At 32.3% G+C, this 15,387-nt stretch overlaps 1 protein-coding gene across 1 annotated transcript; it reads right to left on the reverse strand.

Moving 5' to 3' along the window:
* Positions 1-130: 130 nt before the first annotated feature.
* LOC147283950 (transcription factor MYB114-like) lies at positions 131-5,809 on the reverse strand. Its single transcript, XM_086243376.1, has 4 exons — positions 5,646-5,809; positions 5,232-5,361; positions 3,729-4,033; positions 131-174 (listed from the first exon to the last, which is right to left on the reverse strand). Exons 1-4 carry the CDS (start codon positions 5,764-5,766, stop codon positions 131-133), a joined length of 600 nt encoding a protein of 199 aa, XP_086099502.1. The 5' UTR covers positions 5,767-5,809.
* Positions 5,810-15,387: the final 9,578 nt, after the last annotated feature.

Consider the following 15,387-nt stretch of genomic DNA (forward strand, 5'->3'; position numbering starts at 1 on the left):
AAACTGAATAAAAAAAAAAGAAAAAAAAAGGTCTTTTAGATATAATACCATTTTGAATACCTTATTTTAGAGTAGATCGAGTAGGTAAATAAATGTATGAAGGTTTTTTTTTTCAATGTCAGATAATGGCTTAGGCATGAATATATATATATAGATATTTACATAATATGTCATTGCTCTAATTTGAGCAATATTTAAAAATCCATGATTTGAGGCATTTATTACTCATAATTTTGAATGTTTTTATTAATGAAATTTCATGATTCATGATTCATGCATCCAATTAAAAAAAAAATTGTTACCAATTATGAACATCAACATATAAACACTCAAATACAAAAAAATCAAACACCCAATATACATATAATATAGATAAAAAAAGGGAGGTGATTTTTGCACTCCCAAAAACTCCATATGCACTCCTTTATTTTTTCAATTTTTTTTAATTTTATATTCATTTTATTTTCCAAAATTACCCTTTTGGCTTGCTTCAACGTGTTTACTCTACAAAATTTTACTATTCTCTCTCTAGTTTGGGACCTTCTTTTCTACTCCAATAGTGTTTTTTTTTTTGGGATGACCATATCTAAATTCACCCAATCAGCTATCATTAAGTAAATCTTTGATGCTGTTAATGTTTTTTTCTACCTAATTGGAAATGTACCCACAAAAAAGAAATCAAAGTATGATCCTTAATAACTGGTTTGACAAGCCATAAAGTAAATATGGAGACAATGGACAGAAAAGAAGCTTTGAAGTGGAAAAAAGAGAGAAGATGAAGAAGTAGCAAGAAATTTAAAGAAACAAATAAAGAATAGCAACTGCAGCTTCATTGAACCACCACTTCCTTTCCAATTTTCTCTGTTAGCCTCTTCCTTCTTTGGTCCTTTGGTTTTGGGACACGCTCACCCAACTACCTACCACCAAGTTCAATTTTTTTCTGCGATTGGGAAGTTCTATATTTGACTCTTGCATCTAAAACATTTAAATTCAACTATGATGGTCCATCGCTTTAACGTTGTAATGGTAGATTTGCACCAGCTCGTGTGGCAGTTGTCTTGAATTGTTTGGGTCTAGAGTTGGGTATAAACTGGAACTTTGGCACTTTATTGAAGTGGGTAAGTGTTGATTTCGACCATACGGTCATCTATGGCAGCCTGGGGTGTGGCTTTCATTGGGATGGTGTTTCAATGTGCATCCATGGCCATTGAAGCAATTTTGTGAAGTATAAACGCGCGGCTCAAGGTAATCCGCTTTGGGAACATAAATATACAAATAAGGTATAAATAAAGGTATATACGATCAACTTGGCCCAAAAAAAAAAAAAGTATATACGATCAAGAGTAATAGTAAAAAAGATTATGATATTAGAGAATTGTTTAAAAAAAAAAAAGAGTTCTAAAAATCTTTTTATTGGGACAATGAAAAGAGCAATTTTGGAAAATCAATCAACTAAAAAAAGGACACTACTTGGGTCATCCCTCTCCCCAAAATCGCAATTTTGGTAATACCGGCGCATAATCGGAACCGTTCATTTTTTAGATCACCTATTATAGATCATCTATGTAAAAAATCAAGTCAATCGGAAATCGTTTAGTTATATAATTATTGTTGATTAAATAGAAAAAATCAACGGTTTGGTCAAAAATCACTCTTTAATTGAAAATCATCAATTTTTTTACTTAATTGACAACAGTTATAGAATCAAACGATTTCCGATTGATTTGATTTTTTACGGAGATGATCTTTAACTGGTTATCTAAAAAATGAACGGTTCCGATCATGCACCGGCATTGCCGAAATCGAAATTTGAGGGGATGGGGTGATCTTGAAATATCCCCTAGGAGTGACCCAAATATTATCCCTAAAAAAATATTAAAAGTACAAAAAACAATGAAGGAGTGCATATGGAGATTTTTGGAGTGCGAAAATCGCCTCCTTAAAAAAAAAATGAGCACAGTATGCCTCCCACTTTGGGTTAAAAAAAAAGAGAAAAATATCTAATAAAAATATAACAAAATACAAACATAGCACTAAGAATATAAATACAAATACCAATACCTTGGACTCAGGTGTATATATATAAAACAAAAGAAGAAAAATAAGAAAATACTTATTGCTCAGGTAAAAAAAATGAAAAAAAAAATAATAATAATACACCTTTGGTTCAGATTGATGTGTTCCCAAACTCCATGTAAAGTATATAAACCAACAAGAAAGTCATAACAACATTTCATAACACCTAACAACATTAGTTAACACAACTATCTAAAATTCAAACTTAAATCCCCTCAAATCCAACCTTCTTTTAAGGTATATATACCAATGGTTTCATCACCTCTTATTCAGGTAGAAAAATGTGGAAGAAAAACAAGAACCACAATCATGGAGGGCTTAGTGTTGAAAAAAAAAAAAGATCGAAAAAAAAAATAGGAGTAAGAAGAAGAAGATCGAAGATTGATGATGAAGAAGGATAGAAGATTAAGAAAAAAAAAATCAAAGAAGAAGAAAATAAAAGAAGATCGAAGAAACCACAAACACAACCAAAGCAAAATAATACGTTACTTACCTGTAAGTAAGGATGAATGGAAACTTGAAAAACACTGCAAAAAATGTCGTGTGGAACTTTTGAAATTGTTAACCTAAAGAACAGGTGAGGTTGAAGGCCGTTTGAACAACATAAATGATGTTTGTAAACCTTCAAACGTTAACACAAAACACTAATTTGGACAACATAATTATATAATAAGGTTTGAAATTTGACAAAAAAAGAGTATGAAAGAAAAATATCAAATTTCAATGTCAAACATCAATTAATTAACAAAATAAGAAATGACAATACCTTAAAATAAGACATTAATTGACAACATTAAAATTTCTTTTTTTAAACTCACAGGTAAAAGAGGAAAATACTAAATGAATTTTCTTCGAGTTAATTACACTTACACCCCTTGAGGTTTATTGTCTTTTCACATACACCCCCTGAGGTTTCAATAATTACACATACACCCCCTGAGGTTTTAAAACTGTTGCATATAACCCCTACAAGAAAAATAAATAAATAAATAAAAAAGAAAATATTTGTATTCAGGTTGGACCTTACACCTTGAATAATCTTATTAGGCTATTTAATCCCTTAGCATGTTTTTTTGCATAATTTCTTATCATTTTCGTCTTACTATAAGGGGTTATATGTAACAGTTTTAAAACTTCAGGAGGTGTATGTGTAATTATTGAAACCCCAGGGCCGGGGTATATGTGAAAAGACGATAAACCTCAGGGGTGTAAGTGTAATTAACTCATTTTCTTCAGAAATTGAATAATCTTACGTGGCAAATTTAAAAAATGGTGTATATCCAATTTTACCGAAAGAAGGAGTAATATCAAAATGGGTCTCCCAAAATAGAGGTATCTCTAATCAATCCCACAAAAAAAAAAAAAAAAAAAAAAAAAAAAAAAAAAAAAAAAAAACCCAAAACATAACAGAACTAGTACTAAGTATATATAAATACTTTTGCAAATACAACTTTTGGTGGTTTTATCTTACACAACAATACTAGTGAATACTTAGGACCTCTGAATCTTAGTGCTCTCTTCATCTCTCGAAAAATTCCAAAGGTTCTCATAGAAAGAAAAGTCACCGACACGTGTGCCTTCTTCAACAGAATGGACACCTAGTCTTGCCGATTGTGCCATATCCTCGTCCCAAAAGTTTGTGAAGAGATTTTCTTCATCTAACAAGGTCTTCCACCAATGAATTCCATTCTCTGTAGGTGGTGATGTTGGTAATGACATGCTGAAATTCTCTTCTGATTGGATATGTTCTAAAGTTGGAGCTTTACCTTCCAAATGAGGTAACTTTTTGAAGGTTCGTGGTTGAGGTCTTATAATTGTGGAGGTAGTTGTTGTTTCTTGACGTTTATCTTTCTTTTTTTCCAGGTCACAAGCCATCTGTTTTCGTTGCTGGGTATTCCAGTAGTTTTTCACATCGTTTGCTGTTCTTCCTAGAAGTCTTCCAGCAATTAATGACCACCTTCAATGTATAAATTAAGAAAATGAATGCGTAAGACACTGATGCATTTTTTTAAAATACTTCTACCCATTTTTTTAAATAGTACATATTTTGGTAAAAAAGTTGAAAAAGGAAAAAAAGAATAAAAGAAAATTAAGGAGAACACACAAAAGAAAAAAAAAAAGAAAAAAAAGAAAAGGAAATAGATTGCTCAGGTTGTTTTGATTAGTAAATTGACCAGAATGGATTTACTTAATTTGATAAGGATCGATAATCATCTTTAAGCCAATATTATTTTCAACTTTTCTTTATTTTACCAAATTCAATCACCAACTTTTTTTCTCCACTTTTGATCACATTTCCAATTGGATTGCTTATTTTAGGGTGTAAAATCACCATTAAAGCTTATATATTAAGTTTTAACTCTAAAAATTTGGACCATAACCTAAAATCTATGAGTTAAAACCTAATAACTAGCTAAGGGATGAACGAGTCTCAATCGCATGTGTTAGTCAAACCAAAAACATGTCACATAAATTGGTAAAAAAAAAAAAAGTTCATAAAAAAGTTGGGCTAAATAACATTGTCCTTTAATAAATTGCTCACCGCATAATTAATTTAATTTAATCATGTGGTACGTTCTTAAGAATAAGAATTCTAGTAGTTTTCTATAAGAGAAAAAAAGAAGGTTAAGTCCATTAAAAGAGTGGCAATAAAAAAAAAAAAAAAAAAGAAATAGCCATAGTTTGTACAGTACTCTTAAGCAATAGCCATTTCAAAAAAAAAAAAAAAAACCTAAGCAATAGGGTTAGTATTTGTTCTTAGAAGATTTATATTTTCTATGAGACCAACTATCTAGGTTTTATTTATTTAAACACAATATATGCTGGAGACTTTGCATTCTGCTTTAATGGATGAAACTTTAGTGTAGCAGTACAATTGAAAAAGATTCTTGAAAAAGTTTATATGAGAATATTATATGCTAATTTCACAAGAATTAAGTTTATCTGAATGAGAATCTTTTACACATAAAATTTTTTTTGTATAGAATTGGCATAAAAGATTTTTGTATCGGAGTGGATGACCTGATGTGAGAATGACCCGATTCTTATTATAGCATTCATGAAAAAGTATCACATGTGAAAGCTCAGAGTAGCTTTGTCAATCAAGTACAAAAATAATATATATTAAGAAAAGCAGTAGTGATATTGGTCCCTACCTGTTTCCTAACAGCTTATGAAGCCTGATTATTAGATCTATTTCATCCTCTGTAAATTCTCCTCTCTTGATATTTGGCTTCAAGTAGTTCAGCCACCTTAGTCTACAACTTTTCCTACATCTGTTTAATCCTGCATATATAAAAAGAAATTACAGTTTTAGCTTTTGGAAGAATATATATGGCCTTTCTTTTTAAGGTTGGATCCAACCTACAGTTTAAAGGTTGGTGCATAGTTGCTATTACAGTAAGCAACTTATATTGGTTGCATTGAGGGCAATAGAGTGAGGAAAATATTGGTCTCCATAGTCCACTTTTCTTGTCTCAGGAGCTAGCCAGCAAGAGGTCCCTTACAGGGGAATTGCATGTGACTTAATTCCTTTCTTTGTTCAAATACATGAATGTTATATAAAATACCTGCTTTAAGAGGGACCTGGTGCCATTTTCCTTCTCCATGCTTCCCAATGAAGTGCCTCAGAAGATCATCTTCCTCTTTAGTCCATGCACCTTTTCTCACACCAAACAAATTACCCTCCATCTGGTGATGGATGTCAGATTGTGAGTGACTAATGCTTAGAAGCAACCAGTCTTTTCTTTTTTTGGCCATAGAAGCAACCAGTCTAAATAGAAGGATTATTCGGAATCCAACTCTATCTACTCAACACGTCGGTAAATAAATATTGAATGTGATACATGCATACATGTACCAAGTGATTCTAAGGCCAGCGACGTGCATTTTTGGCATCCACTCAAAGAAAACACGACGAGTCGTACGGATCGAATAATCAGAGTTAAAAATTTTATCATCAATACTGAGTATTGAATATGATCTATACATGCAGCTTTACTTGAACGCGTGCAGCCTCCAGACGCGACCTACCTAAATGTTCTAATCCCACCGTCGACGTGCATTTCTGCTATCCAAGCAAAACAGAAGAAAAAACAGAAGAAACAAAAGAGAAGAAGAGAAAAGTGAGAAAAACTGAAAAGAGAACGGACTAGAAGGGAGTGAAAGATTTGAAATTACGGCCTTTTAGATTTTAGTCTATGAAAAAAGATTAAATATTCAATAAGACCTTGTGCAAAACTAAAAATTGATTTAGGCCCGTTTGGGATTGCGGTGGAAGACCCAAAAGCTGTTGTGGATGACTTTTGAAAACTGCTTGGTGTTTGGTAAAAAAATTAAAAACTGCTTTTTCCCACAATTCTCAACTCCCCACAACAAAAACAGAAAGCAGGTTTCTAGGTGCTTTTGAAAGCTGCAGTGAATCACAACAACAATGAATATTTTATTTTACCCATAATATCCTCATTGATTTCTATATTTTTAATTTGTTTATTTTAAATTAAAAAATATGTCCATTGTTAGTTATATTTTATATTGTGATAATTAATTATAATATTTTATTTGCACGATTAAAATTATAATATACCTAAAAAAATAATAGACATACTTATTTAATAATGTTGTTCTTAGAAAAATTAATGCTAATAAAAATTTGTAGCCAAAAATTTTAAAAATAAGTAAAACACATGTTATTTTTACCAAACAAATAAGTGAAATACACTTTTAGCATCATGTCTATTTTAATAATTATTCACAGTCAGCACTTTTACATTAACATTTACCAAACACTTTGATACTGTTTTTTGCACTCACAGCACTTTTGAAAACATAGTTTACCAAACACTCAGCTGCTTTACTTTACAGCTGACTTTACTTCACAGCTGTTTTACCTCACAGCTGTTTTTTCACACAGCAATACCAAACTGGCCCTAAGTTTTTAGACTATTGTTCACATCAGCAGGATCATTGTTTTTTAATATTATATCATTAGTTTATTTGTTTCCGAAATACCCTTGTGATTAAATATTTAATTTTTTTATATTCCACATTTGTAGGAGCTAATTTAGGATTGATTTACTAATTGACTCGTCTAATAATGTAAGATAATTGTATCCTAAAAAGCAAAATATTCCAAAACCAAAATTAATGATCAAGATTAGAATCATCATGCATAAAATACCAGAGAAATAAATAAAAGTAAAAATAAAATATAAAGAATGTACCTAAAGAAAATATCTCTCAAAAAAAGTACCTAAAGGAAATATTTAAATTAAGTACATGCAGAAAGAAATACCTAAATAAAGTACAAAAAGAAAATACCAAAACAAATGAATATAGCCAAAAAGAAATTATCAAAACAAATGAATATACCCAACAAAGCACCAGCACGATATGAAAGAGTTAAAATTTCGTACTACTCCATTGGGACCAATGGACCACGATGTTGCATGTGCAGCCTTATTAGACTTGTAAAATACATAATAAACAATACTGTTTTATTGATTAATTAAGTTATGGTAACTAAATCAAAATCAGTCAAATGAGAATGTACGTGTGGAGAGTTTCGTATATTTGTTATTCGTGAATCCAATGACTACAATATACAAGAAAACAGATGTATGTGTCAGGTGCAGTTAATTGTATAATTTACATTGTCAGCCAACAAGCACAAACACAGTTATGCGAGATTTATAGGTGAAATACATTCTCAACATTCATCACCAAAAATAATAAGTAAATATAGAGATAGTAAGTGTGAGGTGCAGCTCATTTGGTCGTAATAAAGTTGGACAGAGCGAGGTCACTATCCATTATTTATTGAATCACAGAGATCTACTTTCATTTTCCAAAATGACAAAATGAATTTGAAAATGGCAGTTGCTTGAAGGGCATCTGAACAATAGATTGAATACAGCAATAATTGAGTTTGTCATTGCCTGTATATTAAATATCAATGGCATTTTGTCATAGTTGGAGTTTGTCCCCCTTATTGTTAAGATTATTTAATTTAGGGATTAGATTTCAACCTAAAAGTGTACGTATACGTAGATATTGTTTATTTTACCATTTTAAGTTTTTAATGATATAGGGATCGACTTATAACTTTAGTAAGTAATAAATACATTCGAAGTCTTAAGTTTTGACTCAGTACTCCTTTTCCAATATTTGATCAAAATGAAAAGAAAAAGAAAAATCAAGGATAGAGGCGTTCATTTTCCACATTATTAATTGACCAATGGAACTTTGCTTATCATTTGTAGAATTCGAATTTGGGTATATATTGCTCAACACTGTTAACCTGAGACTTGTATTGATGTATCTAGCTAGCTTTGAGTTTTACTATTAATCTCTAACCTTGGATGTTCTGACCAATGTACAAAAATTAATGGAGCAGAAACTAAGCTATACCATGTATACGTACCCACAAGGCAACAACAAACACATTAAAAATTTGGATGAAATTCCAACAAATTATTGACTCACATTGATCGTTTTTTAAAACAATTTGGTGAATAAATTGACTAAATTTTTTTTATTTGGGGGCAATTAGACATACGAGTCCTAATTGAGAAAAGGTAAAATTGACTATTAACCTAAAAGAACATTAAAGTTGTTATTTTCCTAAGAGCAAATTATCCGTAAGTACCTCAACTATATACTGATTTTCAACTTAGTACCCAAACTTTGAAAACTTGACAAAAAGTACTTCAACTTTCATTTTGTGTTAAAATAGTACATCCGTTAGTTTTTCTATCAAATAAACCGTTATCAGATGACGTGGCAGGACTATTTTCGTCTTTTTCCCCACATTTAAAAGATAATAATATTTTTAAAAGAGCAAATTACAATTTAGTACTTTAACTATACACTAACTTTCAACTTAGTACCCAAACTTTGAAAACCTGACAAAAAAGTATCTCAACTTTTATTTTGTGTCATAATAGTATCTCCGTTAGTTTTTCTGTCAAATGAACCATTATCTGTTGACGTGGCAGGGGTATTTTCATCTTTTTGCTCACATTTAAAAGATAATAATATTTTTAAAAACTTTTGAATAAAAAAAATTCTTAAAAATTAAAACTTTTAAAAATTTAAAAAAATTTTGGGGGATGGACATGGAGGGTCGGGGTTGGGTAAGGGGGGTGAGGAGGCTGGGTTGGGGTTGGGGTGGGTCGGGGAGGGGCTGTATGAGAGTGTTGGGGAGGGGTTGGGTGGGGGGTGCGACGGGGCTGGGGGTTGGGGGGAGGGGTGTGATGGGACTGGGGGTGGGGGTAGGGGGAGAGGGTGGGTTGGGCAGGGAGAGCTGGGAGGATGGATGGGGGTTGGGGTGGGGTGGGGTGGGGGGAGAGGGTGGGTTGGGCGGGGAGAAGTGGGAGGATGGGTGGGGACTGGGGTGGAGGTTGGGTTGGGTTGGGTAGGGAGAGGTGGGAGAATGGGTAGGGGTGGGGAGGGGAGGAGATAGGTGGGGGCGGGAAGGGGAGATGATGGGTGGGGGAGGGCTGGAGTGGGAGGGAGAGGGTGGGTCGGGCAAGGAGAGGGGCTGGTTGGGGGGGTGCGACAGGGTTGGGGTTGGGGGGGAAGGGGTTCAACGGGACTGGGGTGGGGGGAGAGGGTGGGTCGGGCAAGGAGAGGGGCTGGGGTGGGGGAGGGGAGGGGGACGGGGCTGGGGTTGAGGAGTGATGCTGCATGGGGCAAGGCTGGGGGAGGGGGAGGGGGAAAGGTTTTTATTTTAAGAAATTTTTTTATTTTTATTTTTTTAAGAAATTTGTTTAGTAAAATGTTTTTCAAAATATTATTATCTTTTAAATGTGTGAAAAAAGACGAAAATACTTCTGCCACGTCAACAGATAATGGTTCATTTGACAGAAAAACTAACGGAAATACTATTTTGACACAAAATGAAAATTGAGGTACTTTTTTGTCATGTTTTCAAAGTTGGGGAACTAAGTTGAAAGTCAGTATATAGTTAAGATACTAAATTGTAATTTACTCTTTTAAAAATATTATTATCATTTAAATGTGGGGAAAAAGAAAAAAAATACCGCTACCACGTCAGCAGATAACGGTTTATTTGACAGAAAAACTAACGAAGGTACTATTTTAACACAAAATAAAAGTTGAGGTACTTTTCTCAGTTAAAAATTAGGGTATAATTGAAATAATTAGGAATAATTTGCTCTTTTCTCAGTTAGCATACTAAATAATTTGAATTGCACTGAAATTATTTCTCCTTTTTATATAATATCAGTTTAGCTGGAAAGTAGCGAAAAGTATTTGACATCAACATTTTCGTGTGTTGTCTGCTACTACTATTCCTCATTGAATGAGTCAGATCCATGCATTGCTCGCTTATATATATCACGACAGGAAATTACCTTTCATGCATTGATTCTTGAACCCTCGCCTTCATCGATAGTACCTTTCATGCATCTTTTGGTTGATGTCCACAAAACAAAATAAGTTACGTATCCACATTTTTCTTTTGGTATTTGTCAACTTAAAATGCCACCACTTCTCTCTTTTCCCCGGAACTGTACGTAGTAAGAGGAAAAGCGTCCAAATTAATTTCTATTTTCTATGTTGCGCGCTGTCTGCATGTATATGTGTCTCATTTTTCTCTGTTTCTTCTAGGGTGGGCCTTAAGATCGAAAATACCAAAATCATACCGTTCCTTGTCATTCCGTATCGTTTAGTCTCATCCCGTTTTTTTTTTTTTTAATCTCGTACCGATCTCAAACGGGATGGGATCGGTCCTGAAGATTCAATACCGAGATAGTCGCATCCCGTACCGATAAATTAAAATTTAATTAAAAATTCATTTATTTAATTTAATGGGCCCAAATATCACTAAGCCCAATTCATTTTTTAACTTGGATTTAGAAGATGAACCTTGTCTTGAAGAACTTGAATTTTATGAAATTGTTGAAGCAGTTAATGTTTTGTTTATTATCTTAAACTTTACATGGTTTTCTTTGTAAGTTTGTATTTTGTTTTGTAAGTTTCATGGACTAAGTTACTAATTGCTATGAATTATTTTGTGTAGAATATGCAAGTACTACCATTAATGACACTTGTAGTTTGAAGAGTTCAAATCCAAAAGCAAAGGGAAAGTAATTTGGATTTCAATTACTTATAAGTTTGAGATGTAATAAGTCATAAGGCTTAATTTTAATTTCTGAGTTTGAGATGTAATAAGCCATAAGGCTTAATTATGTTTGTTGTGTTTGTGATGTCATAAGCCATATGCTTAATTATGTTTTTCAGTTTTTTTTTTTTAGTTTGGGATGTAATAAGTCATAAGGCTTAATTATGTTTTTTATGGATTTGGTAAATAAGCCATGAGGCTTAATTGTGATTTACTGATTTATGAGTTTATGTTTGAACTTTGAAACTTTGAAACTTTGAATATATGAATTGTTGAAGTTTATGTTGCATTGTTGTTTATTTGAATTTTGAATTGTTGAATAATTGAATAATTGAATTGTTGAAGTCTTGAAGATGAATTTTCAATCTTGAATAAAAACATTTTTCTTTTGGTATTTGTCAACTCAAATGCCACCACTTCTCTCTTTTTCCCGGAATTCTACGTAGCAAGAGGAAAAGCGTCCACATTAATTTCCATTTTCTATGTTGCGCGCTGTCTGCATATATGTATACGTGTCCCATTTTCCTTTGTTTCTTCCTCTTTTTAAAGAAGGGAACCTTTGTGGTGCAATTAACATATCTAGATTTAATTTTGGAACACTACATCTTTGCGAAGAAAAATGTGGACACCGCCAATATTCAAGGATTAAAGGCATGACTTTATCACATGCATGGTGTCTGCAATGAGAGAATAACTTACTTACAACGGAGTTAATAACATGTAGGGCTGTAAATTGGCTCGATACAGCTCGAGTTCGTATCGAGTTCGGCTCGAGCTTGATTCGTTTAAGCTCAGCTCGAAAAAAAAATAAGCCAAGTCGAAGCTCGCTCATTTAAAAAACAAGCCAAACTTAAGCTTTAGTATGTTCGGCTCAAAAAGCTCGTGAGCAGCTCGTATTTTCTAGTTTATATGTTTCATACCTCATTTTCTATAGCTTATATGAGGACTTGCTATTTTTATTTCCTACTTTATTTTTGTATTGTTTGGTTATAAGACTTCTACTACCTTACGCCTCTTTTTTAATGAGAATTTTTGCAAATGTTATAAGTTATCAATGTTTAGATAAAATTATTTGGTACAATTGTATTTCATGGAAACCATATTCATCTATATGGTGTTTTAAAGAAGTCTTTGGTGCCTATCTAATTTAATTAAATACATATTAACTCTAAGTTAAATTAACATATTATAATGCTTTCAAGAAGAAAATGTTCGATAGAAATTAATATTTTTTAAAAATAGTAGCTAATAAAATATCTTCGATAAAATTATATGAATAAACTCGATACAGTTCAAGTTCGTATCGGGTTCGATTTTTTTTTTAGCTCGTTCGAGCTCGGCTCGTATAAGAAACAAGCTAAGCCAAGCTCAAGCTCAAGCTCAAGCTCGAAGAATTTAAAATAAGCCAAGCTTGAGCACGGTGATATTCGGCTTGGCTCGGCTCGTTTACACCCCTAATGACATGACATGCCAACATAAGAGAAGCAAGGATTCCATAACTCAATATTTCAACCCTTCCTTCTTTCATGTTGGAGATGCCACACGTCAATACCCATATTTTAGGTAAGTTCTTCTCTTGCAATGATAGGATTTTCCCTTAAAGAGACGAAAATTAGACGTATTTATAGAGAGAACTTGAAATTATAATGATTGATAACAAATTAACAATTAAATCATTTTGCCAAAAAAAAAAAAAAAAAAAAACAATTAAACGTTGTACTATATCGGTTATACTAAATAATTTATATAAGAGAAAAGATTTTGGGCTCTAATAAAGCACATAATCTATGTGCCCTAATAATAGTATTTTTTTGAAAGACCATCTTATCCATTTGAAATTCAATGGTTTTTTTTGTGTGCTTGATTTATCAGATTTGTTATCGTTTATATCACATCTACATATGATCTTCCTCAACAACTATGGTCAAGGACAGATCCACATTATGGGCTAGGAGAGCTAAACCCCACCCCAGATTTTTTTCAAAAAAATAATACACCTACTTTATGGGCTAGGAGAGCTAAAACCCACCCAATGAAAAAAAAAAAGTTTCCTTTACAGCTGGTCAGTGCTGTTCGCCTGTCCCCTTGTCGCTCTCTGCCTCTCTCCAAGTCTCCACCCAACGAAAAAAAAAGAAGGTTTTCTTTATTGGTCAGTGTTGTCCGCATGTCCCTTTGTCGCTCTCTACCTCTCTCCAGTCCATCACTCACTAGTAAGCGGTACCTCTCTCTTTCTCTCTCTCCCTCTCTCTCTATATATATATATATATATATATACTAATATAAGAATATATGCTCTAAAACTAACTAGTTACTAAGTTAATACAAAACTAACCACCTTGTTGGACCCACTGTACAATGTAATTTCAAAATCTGAACCGTTTATTTTTTAGGCCCTACTTCAAAGATCATTCCTGTAAAAAATCTTCAAAATCGAAAGTCATTTAGCCATTTAATTAGAGGAAATTACAGATTTAGTCCACTTATTTTATACCTAATTCAATTTTGGTCCACAATTTTTTTTAAGTTCTGTTTTGGTCCACTAATTGTTCCACTTGTTCAATAAATGTCCAAATTTGTTTTCTCAAATTTAGCCTGCCTTATACCCTATCAAATCTCATCCAAATTCAGCAAACATATACTTGTTTAAAAGCTATGCATCTCTTCTTTACAATCATATAAAGATCATTCAAATTGGAGTTCTAAAACTCAAGATAATTGACCCCAAAGTAGGGTACCCGAAAGTGCCAATTTTTCAAATTTCACCCAATCTCAATTCTCTTAGATTCTAATACTCCAAATTAGTTCCTATGACTAAGAAATGATGAAATATAACTTATACTTCAATTATAATTGAAGAAAACACAACTCAAAAGATTTAAAATCACAAATCTGGACCTCTATTGAACAAGTGAAATAATTAGTGGACCAAAACAGAACTTAAAAACAATTGTGGACCAAAATTGAACTAGGTATAAAATAAGTGGACCAAATCTGTAATTTTCTCCATTTAATTATAATAACAACTATTTATATGATTTTATCGAAAATACTGATCGTCTATTTATTTGATCTCAATTAGATTACTACATGATTTTCGATTTAGTTGATTTTTTGTAATGATAATCTTTGAAGTAGGGCCTAAATAATTAATGGTTCGGATTATGAGATTAGTGATGTGGTGGACTCAAAAGCATGGTTAGCTTCGTATTAACTTGCTAACTAGTTAGTTTTAGAGCACTCCTCTATACTAATATATCTATTTAATCACTTGTAATTTATTCTCTTAGCCATTTAGCCATTTAGGGATTTAGGGATTTAGGGATTTAGGGATTTAGCCATTTAGGGATTCAATTTTTATGTAATAGGTGTGGTATTTCTAATTTACTCTTAAATGTTTGTAAAATTAAATGAGAATTAATAATCAATTATTCAAATTGTTTAGAAACTCAAGGAAAAATCATGCTTTTTTTTTTTTTGTTGATGTGAGATTGCTTTTAAGCTCAATCTCAATTATTGAAAGTGCAAGTTTAGAAACCAAGTAAGCTCTAAATTTCAATATTAAATTCTAGTTGCAATAGCTAGAAAAATAGGTTGCTATTGTGTGATTTTGTTTGGCTAGAAACAAGAAAATTTGCATACTTCTCTATGATTTATAGATTGATTTGTCTAGTGTTGACTTTTCATGTTTCTACTGCAACAACGAAACTAGCATTTTCAACTTTGAAGATTATTAAAACTCGGCTTCAAAACAAGATAGATGAAGGGTTTCTTGATGATTTTATGATTTTTAACATTGAAAGAGAACTTTTTGATAGTATAGATACAAATTCAGTAATTAAGGATTTCTATGTTGTGAAGAAGCGAATGGTTCAATTTTCAAAAAAAATTTGATCAACGCCATTAGAAGATAGAATCCAATTTGATTCCCCTGTTCTGACTAGAATCAATGAAGCTTAGATCTGGAACTTAGATCTTGAAATTTTGAAGGTCGACAAATGGTACAAATCAATCTAGTTTACCCAAGCCACAAGTTATCTCAAAGATTATTTCCAAAATAATCGGCGCATATCTTTTCCATTAATTAGTATTTAATGAAATATTTCATATAGATGTCATATTCAGATAGATGCATTACTAATTAATATAACTATTATATAAATAATAAA

The sequence above is a fragment of the Dryas octopetala genome, chromosome 5, assembly GCF_963921425.1.
Source record: "Dryas octopetala chromosome 5, drDryOcto1.1, whole genome shotgun sequence".
In the NCBI taxonomy this organism is placed as follows: Eukaryota; Viridiplantae; Streptophyta; class Magnoliopsida; order Rosales; family Rosaceae; genus Dryas; species Dryas octopetala.

What these genes read in the sequence shown, in the direction of transcription:
- LOC147283950 (XM_086243376.1), bottom strand. Translation starts at nt 5,766, where the DNA reads ATGGAGGGTAATTTGTTTGGTGTGAGAAAAGGTGCATGGACTAAAGAG. An exon ending in CATAAGCTGTTAGGAAACAG is followed by an intron (nt 4,034 to 5,231) that starts GTAGGGACCAAT and finishes TATACATTGAAG; the next exon opens with GTGGTCATTAATTGCTGGAA. An exon ending in GAAGACCTTGTTAGATGAAG is followed by an intron (nt 175 to 3,728) that starts AAAATCTCTTCA and finishes CAAATTAGAGCA; the next exon opens with ATGACATATTATGTAAATAT.